General features: G+C 34.6%; 2 protein-coding genes across 2 annotated transcripts; one reads left to right on the forward strand and one right to left on the reverse strand.

Annotated features, from left to right (window-relative positions):
* Nucleotides 1–875: 875 nt before the first annotated feature.
* On the reverse strand, nt 876–3,808 carry LOC112050600 (dynactin subunit 5). Its single transcript, XM_024088896.2, has 4 exons — nt 3,486–3,808; nt 2,966–3,153; nt 1,783–1,894; nt 876–1,202 (listed from the first exon to the last, which is right to left on the reverse strand). The coding sequence occupies exons 1-4, from the start codon at nt 3,531–3,533 to the stop codon at nt 1,002–1,004; spliced, it is 549 nt and encodes a 182-aa protein (XP_023944664.1). The 5' UTR covers nt 3,534–3,808; the 3' UTR covers nt 876–1,001.
* Nucleotides 3,809–7,489: 3,681 nt separating this feature from the next.
* On the forward strand, nt 7,490–14,511 carry LOC112050598 (uncharacterized). The gene is made up of 7 exons (XM_052885551.1): nt 7,490–7,494; nt 8,176–8,287; nt 9,598–9,724; nt 11,189–11,271; nt 13,271–13,379; nt 13,612–13,750; nt 14,278–14,511. Exons 1-7 carry the CDS (start codon nt 7,490–7,492, stop codon nt 14,441–14,443), a joined length of 741 nt encoding a protein of 246 aa, XP_052741511.1. The 3' UTR covers nt 14,444–14,511.
* The last annotated feature ends 3,059 nt before the right edge of the window (nt 14,512–17,570 follow it).

Raw genomic sequence — 17,570 nt, forward strand, 5'->3', positions numbered from 1 at the left:
TATTACATATAGACCTACTAGCGGACGCCCGCGAATTCGTCCGCGTGAAACTAGATAATTATAGACTTTCAATTACCCCTACCCTACGCCTACCCCTTAACTTATTAATTTTTTTCTGTTATAAGAACCTTCTCCTGACATGACAAAAATAAATAGTGAAATCGATTCAGCCGTTCACGCGTGATGGCATGATCAAGGGTTAATTTTTATATAAAATAATCTGCCTCGCAAGACGTTACCCCTCTGTCAAAAGTACATGATCACGATCTAACATCCAGAGTCCAGGGTTCACGCTTGAATTACCTATTTATTCTTTCTTGGAGGAATGTAATGGTAGCTATCTAATTACTTCTCTGTCTACGAGTGTAGCTCCCTACACTTCCTACCCGCAGAAAAAATTGTGACCTCTCTATTTTATAAAATATATAATAGTCTTTAAATTAAACTAGTTAACAGGCAGTTACGGCAATCAAGTACTAAGTGTTTCTTAGTTTCGTTTAGGATCTGTGGTACCTACATAGGCATAAGTCTGCCTCACTGGAACAGTAGTGAGCCTATGTAGTTTCGGATCACGAGGTCCTGGGTTCGAATCTTTGATGGAGCTATATGAAATTGTACTCTCCAGCCTTTTAACTGTCTCCACTTAAAAAATCACACCAATTCGTCGCTCAGTATTGCCGTAAAAGACGGACAAACAAACAGACACACACACACTGTCACAACTAATATTACGTATGAATATGGATAGATAATAATTCAACTCTTAGATGTAGCAGCTGTGCATGTCTTCACGAGGTCTCTGTAACACATTATATATGTATTACTGACATATGAATAGGATTCCTTCTTACTCATACTTACATTAAAAAAAAACATTATCTTTAAAAATTATTATGTATTTATATACATAATTAGAAGTTTATAGCAATTAAATATTACATAAGCCTTATTCTATGTATAATTCTCTGTGTTAATAATTAATAATAATCTATGATTGTATTTTAATTAACAGTGGTAGGTAAGAAATGTTGGTAATAGCTCTTCGTAAACTCTGTCATGAGATCAGGCATAGCTTCGGGTAGTGTGGTGATTAGTCTGGCAGGGTTGCCAGAATATCTTGCAAATGATGGCACAACTGTTTCAGCTGGCAACACTGAATTATCTTCAATCATGCAACAATCTTTTAAAACACATCTCCGACCCTGAAATTGAAATTTTAATATTATTAATTATAAAACATTCACTTGTACAAGTCATATATATGTATGGTGGTGTATTTACACTACAAAACACTCTTGTTTAAGAACATACATCTATCTTGAGTTTGAGATATTAAAAATATTATTCTAATATTTTAGCTATGAAGTGATAAGGCTGCCTTTTTGCATCCTACTTTTTTCTGTATTTGTTTGTTTTCTTGTTCTGTGATGTACAAGTGTATAAACAAATAAATATAAACAAAATTTAATATTTGACTCTATACTGATACAATAAATCAAACCATTATCAGAATAAATATGTTTATGATAATGAGCAGGGCTTAATTTTTCTTTGAGGCATAATATGTGTGTAATACAACCACTTTCCCTATTACTGCTACTACAAAAAATTTCTTTAAAGAAAGAAGATTAACGTTGATCTACAAATTGGGATATAAAGATCAGATGCTGAGAAAAACTAACCTATAAGCAGTGTTATACTTGCCTGTACTGTAATACCAACACTTATCTTTCATTTCAGAAACAACAAAAATAAAGTTGAACAAGTAACAGTCATACTTACTATAACAACATTTTTCCCAATATACACATATGAGCCAACAACTGCTGCATTTACAACAGTGTTCTCACCAACAAACACATGATCACCCATTTGTAAAGGGAAGAAGGCTACTCTGAAAAGAAAGCAGGAAACATAAAAAAATCTAATATGATCTTTTTAGATTTTATAAAATGATATTAGTTTGTTTCATGTAGGATGGTGCAGATGACAGTTCGTTTCACTCTTGAAAGTTTGCCACGATTCATAGTACATATTATGAACTTCATACAGGCGACTGTCACCGTACCCATGCTATCTGAAAAACCACTTTAAATATCTTATTATAGTGTCATAATGGCAGCTAGCAAAACCTTTGCAGTTTCACCTGCATAGTTCCCATTACTATAGGAATACAGGGATAAAATACAGCATAAGTAACTTGTTGATATTGTAGCTTTAAATTTCTTTATTCGGCCCAGAATTTTTGGAGCATATTTATAATTAACAAACAGTTAAATGGTAAGATTTATATACTTTAGATAAAGTAACTGTTGCTCAATTTTGAGCAACAATATTAAGTAACACAAACTTAAGTGTTAAGAGTTCAGGAGGCCTAACATACTGTTTACATATCTTGTGGAGACAAATTGTTGAAAAATAGGGGCAGAATTAGAATATTTTCTCTTTCATTGGAGGAATGAGCAATATTTTCGATTCTGCAGCTATGGGTTGTCATGTCTTTTTCTTGTCTCAAGTTAAGCCATCTATGATAAGACATTTCTTTTCTGTATTAGCTTTACTTATACACTACCAGCAGATACCCCAGTTTTACCAGTGCAGTTCCCATTCCTGTAGTAATATGTGGATAAAACATCACACTCAGAAACAATGTGGCTTTCTATTGGTAACAGAATTTTTAAAATTATTTCAGGAGATCCAGTGATTACCCCCTACAACCTAACAAACTTTACATCTATACTAATATTATAAAGCTGAAGAGTTCTTTGTTTAAACGCACAATTCTTAGGAACTTCTGGTCTGATTTGGAAAATTCTATAAGTGTTAGGTAGCCCATTTATTGAGCAAGGCTATAGGCTATATATTATCCCCATATTTCCTACGGGAACGGGAACCATGCGGGTGAAAACGCGCGGTGTCAGCTAGTCTTTATATCAGTATAAATAACACAACTTAGCTGTCTCACCCTTTACTAAACTTCTTAAATGGCGGTCTGATGACTGAGCCCTTGCTTATAATACAAAATCTTCCAGTTTTGACATTAGCGAGGTCTCCCCTGATGATTGCATCACTCTGTACAATGACTTTACCATGTAACACTATGTTTTGGGATCCACATAGAACAGTTTGTCTGCTTACTTTGTTTCCAGATGCCTACAAATTACATAGCCATTATTATCAGGGTACCTTTAAGGAGCTGAAATCCACCACACAGCTCTAATGTGGGTTAGTGACATCTGACAACTCACATTAGACGAAGTTAAATGATTTTAATGACTACTATTAAATGTAAATGGAACATCTTATATGCTGATGAGTATAACACTACCAACTTCACAATCAAGGCTGAGATCATCAAGGCAATGAATGTATTAGTTCATGTGATATGAATTAAATAAATAGACACCAATACCAGTATAATAAAAATACCAATTACCAACACTACTACTTAACAGGGTTACTATAGGCTGATTGTGTTTACTTACAGTTTCTACATATTCAGATTTATTGTAATACGTATCTTGTAGTTCCATAGTTATATATGTTAATAAATACTGAAAGTGCTTTGACTCATACAGTAAATGAATTATTTTATAACTTAAACAAGCGAGTGAAAGAACTTTAAGCGTTGAGTGTATTCGCTTGTATTTTATTATATAAAATGATGGGAATTCTTTCAATTATTTTAAATTTATGCGGATTTGGTATTTGTATTTGTGATCTACAAGTTTTACATTTTATTTATAAATTTGTATGATTTACAGTCACAATCACACGCATTTTTATTTTACAAAAAATATGAAATATGACATTGACAATTTGACAAATGACAAATAGGGATGCTCGATGATCATCGATGTTGAAAGGAACTATTGTGTAAATAATCGATGTTACCCAAAATCAATCTTCGATTAACATTAAAATTTTGATGATTTCCAAAATTGATGTTTTTCAAATATCGATCATCCCTAGTGACAACATAAAAATACTCTAGCGAAGTAAATTGTACCCAATTGGTGTGTAAAACAGCAAGCCCTGGAATCAAAAATTTAATTGAATTGACATTCAACAGTCGACAATTATTAAAAGAATTCCAATTCAAAGGCACGCAGCTAAAGTAGAAAGTCAAAACGTCATTGATTGAACGAAATCAATCAATCATTTGAAAAACTGAATCGTCTTCAATAGTTCAATTAATGATAAAAATCTATCTCAGATTATCCAAATGTGTAAGCAAGGTAAGTATATAATCTGAAGCACGTTTAGATTAATAAAGAATACCTTAACAATTATTTATTTAGTATAAAATATCAATATAACCACCGCACTTTATTATTGTTACCATGCAATAACACGTGTCAAAAGGTACGTATAACAAAGCCCGTAGAGCTTTAAAAAACAAACAAAACAATAAATAAAAATTTTAATAAAAAAAATTCAACTGACTTCAAACTCAAAAGTTTACCTAAACTAAAAAGCAAAAAATAACATCTTACCTATGTGCTACCTTCTGATCAGTTTGAAGGCGGTGCCAAGCCAGTGATGTTTTAATTCAAGCCGTTTAAATTACAAAATTTCTGTGGTTCTTTCAAAAACGGCTTTAATTAAAACATGACACTGGATTGGCACCGCCTTCAAACTGATCAGAAGGTAGCACATAGGTAAGATGTTATTTTTTGCTTTTTAGTTTAGGTAAACTTTTGAGTTTGAAGTCGGTTGAATTTTTTTTATTAAAATTTTTAATTTTTAGTGTTAGCACACCTACTAAGTGTGAACAAAAATTAAAGAGCAATTAGTTAAAACGTTATTTTCTTATGATAAGTATCTAAGTTCTACAATCCCAATTTTAAAAATACTACCTTAACTCGTATACAAAACTTCACTCCCCCTTTATCCACACGAACTATCCATATGGGTGGAAAGTTCTCATTAATATAAAATTTATCAAGTCCAAACACAAGGTAGCTACTGTGAACCGTTGAGGAGTTCCCTTAACTCTCCTTCATCTTCATCACCAGACCCCTAATACAGTCACAACCCATCTAGGTGGAAAGTCAATCAATACAAATTTATCAAGTCCAAACACAAGGTAGCTACTGTGAACCGTTGAGTAGTTCTCTTAACTGTCCTTCGTCTTCATCATCAGACCCTTAATACAGTCACAACCCATCTAGGTGGAAAGTTCTCATCAATACAAATAAATCAAGCCCAAACAAAAGGTACCTGCTGTGAATCGTTGACGAGTTCCATCGTCTGTGTATCGGCTCCATCATCAGACCAACTCCAGACCTTCATAAAATTGTAGTGGTTTAAAATACCGTATGGAAACACTAACAAACGTACTAGCCGTCTCTACGATTTTCGAAAGTTCTCCTCGATTTCTCCAGGATGCCATCATCAGATCCTGACATGAAAAAAATGGGACCACCCTGGAATCAAACCCTTTCAAACAAAAAAGAATTTTCAAAATCGGTCCACAAATGACGGAATTATCGCTGGACATACATAAAAAAAAAAAAAAACATACATACAGCCGAACGTAGAACCTCCTCCTTTTTGGAAGTCGGTTAAAAAATTGTTATCATTTGATATTTAGGATAAATCGATATTATTGAATCGATATTTTTCTTCTAATAAGCATCCCTATATCTTTACCACAGATGTAAAATAGAGTTAGAGTTAGAGTCTATGATTGATCAACCATAGAGTATGACTTCCACATAGAGCTCCGTATTTTAGTTTAATTTGAATCCTCTTTGATCTCTACTTCAGGAACCAGTGACTTCATTTAAAGTTCGGAGTCTACGACTGTATATAAATTAACAATAAAATACAAAAGCGCCAACGCCATTAATACATTACATCATGTTTTATTCAAAAGATTTATTTGCGCTCTCGAAAACAATTTGAAATCTGTATGGTTATAGATCTTTGCCTCTCTGGAGGTCGAGATTAAAAAAAAGGAAAAAAATAAATTTTTGCCGCCATTCGTCAAGCGTGAAAAACTAATAAATTAATAAGTTTACATTTAAATTTTAAGTTTAAATATTAATCTTACATAACAAAATTATACAGCAATGGATCGTTATGTAACAAGAGTGCAAAGGGGTGGAGAGAAAGGTACAATTTTTTTTTGGGTAAAATTATCAATTGAATTATTCTTGTTACGTGTTAGCTAAAAGTTTGCCTGAAAAGGAAAAGTTCACGGATGAATAACACAGTCGTAATCCACAATCCACTGTATATATTTTGTATCGTAAAATCAACGTTTTTCAGAGTACCCCGAGGGAAATCAAATGATTGCGTTTTCAGCAACTACGACTAGTACAGGAAATAATATTACTATGTAAGTAGCCGGAAGATTGCGGACTCGGAATCCCTCTAAGGATTTTGTTCTTGACATTATCTCCCATTTATTATCTACCGCTATTATTTTTGTACTGAGGATTTGTCGGATTGCGGTCACATCCAAACGGGAATCTTGTAATTTGATCGGAATTTATTAGTCGCACGTGTAAGAATTCCAAATTCAAATTCTAGTAGTAAGCAAAAAAACAAAAGACGACTTTTTTGCTCCATCGGCTTATTATATTCAACAACGTATACCTACTAGTAGGTGCAATATACCTAATTAATTTAAATCGTTGCTTGTTTTAATGAAACATTACGGGACATCTTACTGCTATTCCAATGCAAGTTAACGGATAGATTGAACTTTGACCTTTGAAAGTGACCACAGTCCAAACTGGTTGCCATTCTTATCTATACATGGTAAGGGCATAGGCTGACAATGTTTCAGCCTCAGTAAAATAAGATTAAATATACTCAGAGGCACAATTATCCGCCCACTTTAATATACTCGCGTTATAATAAAGTGGGCGGATAATTGTGCCTCTGAGTATATAATTTGTCTGTGTTTCACAGGCTCTTGAGTCCATTAGATATTTTTTAGAACTATCAGACGCCTGCGACTTCGTCTGCGTATAATTCAGTTTTTCACAAATCCTGCGTGATTTTTCTGGGAAAAGGTAGTCTTATGTTGCAATAGGTCAAATGTAAAGCGGCCGGATTCACACATCACAAAGGGGTAGTGGTTCAATCCCCGCTAGCTAGACTATTGTCGTTCCCACTCCTAATACAGTCTTTCCCGACTAGTTAGAGAAGCATTGGAGTATTTTTCATATTGAAAAAAGATATGGTAATTTTTTTTAAATATACCTCCTCTCCTCTGCCTCGTTGATCCAGTGGTTAGCCACTGTGGTTTCGGATCACGACGACTTGGGCTCGAATCCTGTGTCGGGCTTTAAGAGATGCTGAGTTTTTCTTTCTTCAAAAAAAATTTCAGTTTAAATTCTTAGCCTGGAGAAAAGTTGTAAATGACACTTAAAGTTCCGGTACGATGTCGTGTAAAAACCGAAAGGGGTGTGGATTTTCATCCTACTTCTAACAAGTTAGCTCGCTTCCGTCTTAGTTTACATCACCACTTACCATGAGGTGAGATTGTAGTCAAGGGCAGTCAAGTAATTTGTAGAGGATAAAAAATACCGTTCCAGAGATTAGCGCGAAAAAATAGATAGACAGACAGACGGTGTTTTTCTATTGGGTCAGTAACTATTTAAGCACTTGATAAGACAGTTATTTTGAAATCACAGATAGACACTTAAATTTTTTAAATGTATTGTTTGATTTACTGTTAATATATTATGTATACATATTTTTTTCTGAAGAATATTTGTCATATCTTTTAAATATGACCAATATTCCCATTCCCCTCCAACCTTTTGATTTTATTATACGAAAATTAATGCAAATAATATCGTGATGAGCTTATTAACCCATTACGCAAAAAGAGGGCTGTTAAAAGTTTGACATGTCTGTCTGTCTGTCTGTTTGTCAGTCTGTCTGTGGCATTATAGCTCCCAATTTCAATTTAGTTGTTTTTGCATTAAAGGTGACGAGTATTCTCCGACATATTTGATGATAATCGGTTGAGCCGTTTAAAAGTTGTGGAGGGTGAAATTGGGGAAATAACGGAATATCGGCAAATATACTCGAGTGCGGTCTCAAATGAAAGAGAATGTTGACGACTTGAGAGTGTAATTAATAATTTCATGACAATCGGGGGTTTTTAAAAATTTTCAATTTTTTGTTATTTATATGAAACCTAATTTTCAGACCTCAAAATGTATTCTACGGAGCCAACGTTGGTGATGTACCAAATGTAAACATGCAAGTATTAGGGCATCAAAGACTGATGACGACTCAAGTGCAGCCATATTCGCCAAATGTAAGGTTCATGACAGCCGCGTGGCAATGGTGGCCGTGGGTTCGATTCCCACAATTGGAAAATATTTGTGTGATGAGCATGTTGTTTTCCAGTGTCTGTGTGTATTTATATATTACTACATGACAACGCGCGGTTTCACCCGCGTGGTAGCCGTTCCCGTATGAATACGGGGATAAAATATAGACTTCCTCTATAAATGGGCTATCTCATATTGAATACATTTTTCAAATCGGATCAGTAGTTCCTGAGATTAGCGCATCAAACAAACTCTTCAGCTTATAGCTCTATAAAATAAGTATAGAAAAAAGTATTTATGTGTGGTGTAAGAATATATATGATAAAATCTGCTATATTAGTACCCATAGGCTACACATCTACGCTTATATTAGAGCTAAGTAATTATGTGTGTATTGTGTAAGTATATTTGTTTTTATCATTATCCCACGAGCATTTAGATCCTAACAAGTTTTTGACGGCCTCCGTGGCGCAGTGGTATGCGCGGTGGATTTACAAAACGGAGGTCCTGGGTTCGATCCCCGGCTGGGCAGATTGAGATTTTCTTAATTTGTCCAGGTCTGGCTGGTGGGAGGCTTCGGCCGTGGCTACCAGTTACCACCCTACCGGCAAAGGCGTACCGCCAAGCGATTTAGCGTGTATCCGGTACGATGTCGTGTAGAAACCGAAAGGGGTGTGGATTTTCATCCTCCTCCTAACAAGTTAGCCCGCTTCCATCTTAGACTGCATCATCACTTACCATCAGGTGAGATTGTAGTCAAGGGCTAACTTGTAAAGAATATAAAAAAAAAAAAAAAGTTAGCCCGCTTCCATCTTAGACTTGTAAAGAATAAAAAAAAATGGAATTTAACTGTTACTCAATCACAATAGTCAACCAAACACATTAAAAAAAATTAAATATCACATGTTTCTAACGGTGAAGGTAAACATCGTGAGGAAACCTGTATACCAGAGAGTTTTCTTAATTGTCTGCGTGTGTGAATTCTGCCAATCCGCATTGGGCCAGCGTGGTGGACAATTTGGTCTAACCCCTCTCATTTTGAGAAGAGACTCGAGCTCAACAGTGAGCCGAATACGGGTTGATAATCATGGAGTATAGATTCGTATTAGACCGATAGATACGAATCCGAAATTCGTAATGTCGAGTTGCCGCTAATTCTCCACTATAGTAAAATAGCCCCCAAAAGTGCATTTCTAGAAAAAAGTCTGTTTGTCTATTGAAAATTTAAAATATATAGATCAATATTCTAAAAAAGAGATATTTAATTAGCACATAATAGATTAAATATTTTCAGGTTATACAACCTCAAGGTCAAATTGCATCTGGCATTGATCCTAGATATTTAGCAGCATATAGTGACGATAATATTCCTGCATATGCACAGCATTCAACACCTCAACCTATGGCTTTCAATACATTTGGTAGTGACTACCAAAATCGCAGTTTCATTGGACCTCAAACTAATAAAGGAAATTTTAACAATCACAATAATTTCAATAAAGCCAATCAGAATGATCATAATTTCAATGTAGTAAATGCAAATAATAATAATTTCAACGGAGCTCAAAATAATGACCATTTCAAAATACCTCAAGCGCCTGGTCAGAATTTCAATGCAACGGATTTGAATAACCGCCATTTCAATAAAACTGAAACGACTAACCAGTTTTACAATGCAGCTGAAGAAAAACAAACCTTTAATAAAGCTCAATTTACTAACCAACATTTTAATAAAACTGATACTAATATTCGCAATTTCAACGCAGCTGAAGCTAATTACAAAAATATGAAAGAAAACGAAACAATAACTAATAAGTTGCAAACTTCGCAAGTGATACCTAAGGGTAAGTTATATAAATTAGTTTTAGGACTTACTTACTTATATCTGGATGACAAAGGGTTTTTGTTTATAAATACGTCAGAGAGTTTGAGGTAACTAATTCATTATGGTTTTAAACCGTGCTATTTCATTTGAATTCATTCAGTAGTTTCAGCGTGATGCCCGAATAACAAAAAAACACGGACAGACAGACAGACACAAAATGGAAAAAAATATTTTTAGCTAATAATGCCCCCAACAAAAATTTTAAAAATATCTTCAATTTTAAAAAACAGAATGTACAAAATGTACAGAATTCGTATTAAAAGTATAGATTCTTGGCGTCAGTTATGCCACGGTAACGTTTGGTGTTACAAATGGTATAAGTAAAATCTCAAATTGCGAATAAATGTATAGAATTCGACCAGTTATATTATAAGTACTAGCGGACGCCCGCGATAAAATATAGACATATATATGCTATTGTGTTTTTTTATATAATTTTAAGGAGAACATTTCCGTAATAAATGATTTCTTTGTAGCTTTAACCATTAAGGCTGTACACGCGACGGAAGCTTAAAAAATGGAGTAACTTCTCCCGTTTTCCCAAAATTTCCCTTCACTGCTCTGCTCCTATTGATTGTAGCGTGATGAAAAGTATACTATAACCTGCCGAGGAGTATGTAGAATAATTGTACCAAGTTTCGTTAAAATCCGTCGAATAGTTTTTGTTTCTATAAATAACATACATACAGACAGACACAAAAATCTTACTGATTGCATTTTTGGCATCAGTATCGATCACTAATCACCCCCTGATAGTTATTTTGGAAATATATTAAATGTACAGAATTCCTCTCTACAGATTTATTATAAGTATAGAAGACAGATAAATTTGGTTTTATAGTAAAAAGCTGAACTAAAGTGATTGTTGAAAATCCACTTGAAAATCCACCGTGGTGGTGGATTTTCAAATGCAGGCAATAACGTATTAGAATAACATTGTTATACAAATAAATATATATCTTTATATTTATATCATCCATTCCCATTCTTTGTATTTCAGTGGATATCAAGAAGAAAATAGATAATGATTTATTAAAGTCCGAACAACCAAACCAAGTTAAAACTCGTGCGGAGAAACTTAAGGCAAGTGTCATTGTATATCACCAACTTTATCATGCTGTGGGTAGAAAACATAAATAAAATAGAATATAGTAAATAGCTGAAGATCCGAATTAGAAATGGTCTTATAAATCAAATTCAGTAAAACTGAATTATTAAAAAAAATATCGATGAGTAAAAAACTCCTGGCCAAAATATCACAAATAACACCCAGTTATTCTACACCCTATAGTAAACTCTGGATCTACGGAACGGTGATTCATAATTTTTAACCCATATTCGGCTCATTGCTGAGCACGAGTTTCCTCTCAGAATGGGTTAGGCCTTAGTCCACCACGCTGGCCTGACTTCACACACGTAGAGAATTAAGAAAATTCTTAGATATGCAGATTTCCTCAAGATAAATAAACATGAAACACGAAATAAGTTAAGTTGAAGTCAGAAAAAAGTTGACCTTAGACGCTTCTACTTTGTGAGATACAAAATTTAGTTTGGACCAAAAATATTCTCTTACATTTCGCAATATGAAATAACTTCAGCTTATTACATCCACGAAAGAAACGAGTTCCAAAGTTTATAAAGCACTAAAATTTAATTAATTCCCCTCTTGTCTATTGAAAGTAATTAGCCGCGTTGAGTTGTATGGGAAACTGCTTCAATTTAGTTTTATGCGCGATAAATTAAATTAAAATCTGGGCGGCCTTCACTTGGATCTTAATTAAATCTTTTGCGTCGTGACGGTCCATGTTTATCGCTGTGATCCACTCATAAAATGAAAACTTAAAGAAATTGCCCGTCATAAAAGTGGATGCAATACTTTTCCTCTATTTTCGGCCGTAGCTAGTTACCACCCTACCAGCTAGTCGTACCAATCAGTCGCCAACCAATTTAGCGTTCCAGTACAATACCGCGTAAAAATCTTCAGAGGTATGGGTAGAATAAACCTGTGTGACGTGACGGGTAGCAGTGACAGTGATTGTACCATTATTTTGTGGTAGAGGAAACACCTCGAGTAGGTCCCAGGACTTGTGACCTTGAGAGTAGGTTTAAGGAATCTCTTTAGAATGCATCACTCACTTTCCCTGCCCGATATGCTCTCCATGCCCACACTAAACAATTTATGTTAAGCAATAATTACAACACAAAACATTATTGCACAAAATCACTAATGCGACTGGCAGCGTGACGGTGTCTACGCTGCCTAACAAAGGACTTAGCTCAAGTCATCAAATATCCTCTTAGAATTCATACCAAAACTCATTTGCCCCCCCCCCCCCTCTGCAATAAAATAACTAATGAATGTTAATACCCCTTGTAATCGTGTATTCGAGGAACTTGTAAAACCTGTACCTCTTCCACTTTTCTCTTAGACTGCATCGTCACTGGTGAGATTTCAGTCAAGGGCTAATGTTATTGAGTATAAAATAATAAATAATATCTGCGCGGCATTCACTTGGATCTTAATGAAATCTTTGCGTCGTGACGGTCCATGTTATCGTTGTGATCCACTCATAAAATGAAAACTTAAAGAAATTGCCCGTCATAAAAGTGAATGCAGCACTTTTCCTTTGTCGTTCTTGGTAATAGCGAGTGATTTTGTCCCAGTAAATAAAGTTCATTGGGGAAGTCGAAAGTAGGGTGGCGCTCGCAATATCCGGTTCGTCGTTTTCTCTTTAAAAAACTATAAGCTTCCGTCGAACGATCCGCAGCCCTAAAGATTAAAAATAATATCGCCACAAACGGATAGCATTTCAATGACTTGAGATTGGATATACCTTACTATGTAAAGGTTATAACGTCATATTCCTTTACAAAATATTAAAGTTTTATCTAACTGCTTTTAATTTTAATTTTAAACATATCATTACCATTGAAAACATTAAATAATGTTATCATATTGTCCTATAGTCTAAAATATTTTTTAAAACTTATCATTACTATAAACTCGTCATTGTATCTACCTAAATTATTAGATTTATTGTTTGTTATTGTTTCATTGTATGCATTTTTCTTGTCAAAACAGGAATTGCAGAAATCTGGTGGAAGGGTTTTCTCAGGGCCTGTTGAGAAAATTCTCAAATGGCATAAATCCCTTCAAGATATAGGCATCATGGTGATGTATGAAATTGTTGGTAAGAAACCAATTAAACAATTATAATTGTCTACAAACTGCCTATAGTTAAGCCACTTAAAATCAGATGAGATCGCAGTCAAGGGCTAATTTGTCATTGAATAAAAAAATACTTGCGTATAGCCGTTCGTCGTAGATGGTAAAGAGCAGACGCCAAGACAAACGCGTTTGTTGCGTTAGTTGCGGCGTACTTAGTGTACCTACTTATTGTTGAAGACTTCTTTGTTTTGTAGGTAAATGCGTGAATGTGAGAGCAGGTGAAGCCTGTGCTAAGAACTTAGTAGTAAGGGACGACAACGGTCCAGCTATCCAGGTAGTTTACTATGAAATCGATTTCTTTCTACCAGAACTGAAGCCGCCGTGTACAGTCAGGTAAATTGATATTTACGAGATGAAATTGCATTTAATGTGTACGTCACTTTACCTCACCCATTAAATCTATGACCTCACATCATCTTTTCTAACCTTACCTTAGGGTACCTCGGGGGAACAATTCAAATAATCAATAATGCATTTTATACTGGAACCAATTTTTAGATTTTCTTTTACCTTATATAAGTCGCCGTTTTGAATGCCAGGAAAGCAAGGTTTCTACCAGATTTGCCATTTGCCAATAAACTGACATTGAATCAGATTTCGTCGCAATTTCCAGTTTTATTTAACTTTCCTTTTTTCATTTTTATAATAAAAGTGGTAGTAGACTAAGGCATTATTGTAAGGTTTCTTATTGTATGCCTTACAATGCCTTAATCAATGCCTTAATCATTAGCTAGAAACTATTTAGGCATATTCCAACAATAATCACAAGGGATGATTTCTTTATTAAGAGCCTTATTTTATAACTACCTTTGAATTTTTAATCAATTTTTTATGGTTTATTCTTTATGGATTACTTGCAGGGTTATAGGTCGCATGATGCCAGGAACAAATCGCTTCCAAGCATTCAACGTTCGTCTCGCGACAGGCGACGACGTCGCGACTTTACCCCGCCGTGCAGCAGTCGCGGCGCATCATGTCGCCAAACTTTGCAAAGAATATGGTGTAGAAGTTCTAGTTTTCAAATAGATATTTTGTATTACTTATTTACTTGCACTTTTTAAATTATTTGAATTGGTTAAAATCCTAAAGCCGGACCAGCTGGCCAATTTACTAACTTTGACTTATAGGTGTTAGTGAACAGTGGATATATACGAAATTTAGCGACTACTGATTGTTAGTAATTCTTAAGTCACGTGATTTCGTATTCACTTTACAAATTAAATCAAATCAAAATATATTTATTGCAAAAACAGGTTTTAGTCAGATATTATTGAATTAAACGCCAAATTCCGCCTCCCACCTTGAAATATCATTATCACAATATTTAGAACTGTAATTATTAATAATCAATTAATTTAATGCTAATTACTGATCAAAACCGAGATTATAGGTAAAAAATGTCATCCAGTGGTGACAACCTTTCGTGGAATACATATTGTGATTAAAGTTAACAATGGGCTTTACAGAATACGGAAAAAGCCTTTGTAATTGATTTTATGTTAATTATATTTGGTAGCTAGCATACGTCAAAGTTAGTGTATTGGCAAACAGAAAATATAAGCACCTTGTCCAAAATGATTTTATTGCAAACCTACTTATTTAGCGTGTTAGTATCAAAAGTTGATTCTTTTCTACGTTTTCACAACTTGACGAAGTTCTTTTATTTTAGACTATACTTGTACTTATATTACTATACTCGTATATATAAATTTTGTTTAAATTGGTTGTACTTTCATAACTTGATTAGAAAAATATAAAATTATCTGGGTAACGTCAAATAAAATTTCATTACAGCACTTATAAGTTGATATAAATTGACATTCTGTTTACATTTGTAAACTTGTCCTCATTAAATTCTTTTGATTATATATCACGTGTTTTATTGTTATAAAAATAAAAAAAAAAATATTGAATGTATTTCAGGTAATTAGTATGTAGTAGTGCTCGCGTTCTTTATGATAGAGTTTGTCTGAAAACGATTCCTGTTGTACACGTACTACTGCTACTCGTCATAACCTTAAGATCAAACACAGCGGTATTTGATCTTAATGTTATTGTCTTTAAAATAGCTAGAACTTAGCTTCAAAACCTAAAAAAAAACATTAATCCTCAGCCTCTTAGAGGACGAAATACAATAGGTATAAACAACATACTGATTACTATATGGGTGACTTTTTAAACTTTGCCGCTTTTTGCTTTTTCGTTTTTCAACGTAATTTAGTCCGTCGATGCTAGATGGCATTACCGCCTAATCCTTCAAGGTAACTGGCAGTAGTTCGATCTCTGCTTATTATTTTTAGAATAAAAATAAATTCCTTTATTAAGTTTTGAATGAGTTTGGGGCTGAGGAACTACTATAGCTACTACAATATTTTGTATATTATATAATATTAGCAGACGCCGCGAGGTTTCATCCGCGTGGTTTCCGTTCCCGTAGGAATACGGGGATAAAATATAGCCTATAGCCTTCCTCGATAAATGGGCTATCTAACGCTGAAAGAATTTTTCAAATCGGACCAGTAGTTCCTGAGATTAGCGCGTTCAATCAATCAAACAAACAAACAAACTCTTTAGCTTTTTAATATTAGTATAGATGTAGGTACCTTATTCGAGTAGTCACTTACCACTACATAAGGATATAAAAATATCCATGATGGATGGATAACAATGTCCCATTTCTTAAAGAATATAATGCTATTATTTTCAGCAGACACCTAGCCGGAATATTGCGGGAACTTTCGAGGCTTATCGCGCTTAGCTTGAATATAATATTGCGAGTATTTTATTAAAAGTCATTCCATATTGAAAAAAATGATGACCTCTAAAATAATAAAAAGGACATTATATATTCCATAAGCCATAATCAGAGTTTACAAACATGAAAACCTATAATAGAACTTGTCTGGGGATGCATTACCGCCATGCTTATTTCTATCGAATCTCTGAGTTTAGGCCTGCAAGTTAAAGTTAAAGATTCGTATTAGAAACGATCTTCACGCTTCACCGTTTAATGGATGATAAGTGTTGCCTGAAAAATTGTATGGATGTTTAAATGTTTGTTACTTTATAACGCCGCTACTACTGAAGCGATTGAGCTGAAATTTGGAATGGAAATAGATTTTACTCTAAATTAACACATCCTAATCTACCTTTCATCCCGAAAAAATCCATGGTTTCCCGAAATTTGCGAAAACTGATGATTTTGATGATATGAATGTTTGTTACTCTTTCACGCCTCAACTACTGAACCGAATTAGCTGAAGTTTGGTTGGATTAGCTGAATTAAGATATATTATAGCCTGGATTAAAACATAGACTACTTTTTATCCCGGAAAAATCCACGAGGGATTTGTGAAAAACTAAATTCCACGCGGACGAAGTCGCGGGCGTCTGCTAGTTATAATATAAATAGAAAGTCGTACAAGTGCGTCCACTGATCCGCATCGTACGAATCGCACGAATATACCGTAAAATTAAACAGTTTGTAAAATCAGTTCGATAAGAATCGTACGACACGTACGACGCGGATATGTGGACACCTACCATTAAAGCATAAGTACATGTTATCACCGTTTAGTGTTGGAAATAGTAGTCTGTGACGGATATGACGTCGCACAATCTCGTGTTGGGTGTTGGCTTCAGTGTGCTCGTGGCGTTCGAACCGTCCACATCTATTGTTGTCTAATTCTTTATGGCTTACTTGGAATAGGCGGGGAGAGTGACTTGAGTGGAAAAGGGGAGTGTTTGATATCAGTCAAAGGATCCTTTAACCCTACATACATCGTTCACAAGTGCGTGACTCCACTCAAGGTCATTCTCTGCCATTCTAGGGTCTTATTTTGGTTACAGTTTGATTTGTTAATTAAGTTGTCCTGACAAGTGTTGTGAATCATAACCTTTGTTCGACATTAGTTTTCTTATATTTGTAATCACCTTTGAGTCCTATAATATACAGTAAAGCTATGGTTTTAGTAACGAAGTCCAGTTAGGAAATAGTCAGCATATAGTTAGGTATAGAAGGTTTCCTTATTAACGTAGTTGCAAAAGTACCCTCACTTTAACGAAGCGCCCTGTCCACAGTCCCCCAACTTTTGCCCTAAGGTGCCACAGCGAGTAAAAGCACAAACTTTGTCTTTGATCTGCGATCTAATGA

The sequence above is a fragment of the Bicyclus anynana genome, chromosome 14 (assembly GCF_947172395.1).
Source record: "Bicyclus anynana chromosome 14, ilBicAnyn1.1, whole genome shotgun sequence".
NCBI classification, from domain to species: Eukaryota; Metazoa; Arthropoda; class Insecta; order Lepidoptera; family Nymphalidae; genus Bicyclus; species Bicyclus anynana.

Bases quoted from the DNA above. Each gene is read 5' to 3' on its own strand.
- LOC112050600 (XM_024088896.2), bottom strand. From the start codon at position 3,533: ATGGAACTACAAGATACGTATTACAATAAATCTGAATATGTAGAAACT. The intron at 1,895-2,965 runs GTGAGACAGCTA...CTTTCTTTTCAG, and splicing joins TTTAAGAAGTTTAGTAAAGG to AGTAGCCTTCTTCCCTTTAC. The intron at 1,203-1,782 runs GTAAGTATGACT...TTTCAATTTCAG, and splicing joins TTGGGAAAAATGTTGTTATA to GGTCGGAGATGTGTTTTAAA.
- LOC112050598 (XM_052885551.1), top strand. The intron at 9,725-11,188 runs GTAGTGACTACC...TTTGTATTTCAG, and splicing joins TATGGCTTTCAATACATTTG to TGGATATCAAGAAGAAAATA. The intron at 13,380-13,611 runs GTAAGAAACCAA...TTTGTTTTGTAG, and splicing joins GGTGATGTATGAAATTGTTG to GTAAATGCGTGAATGTGAGA.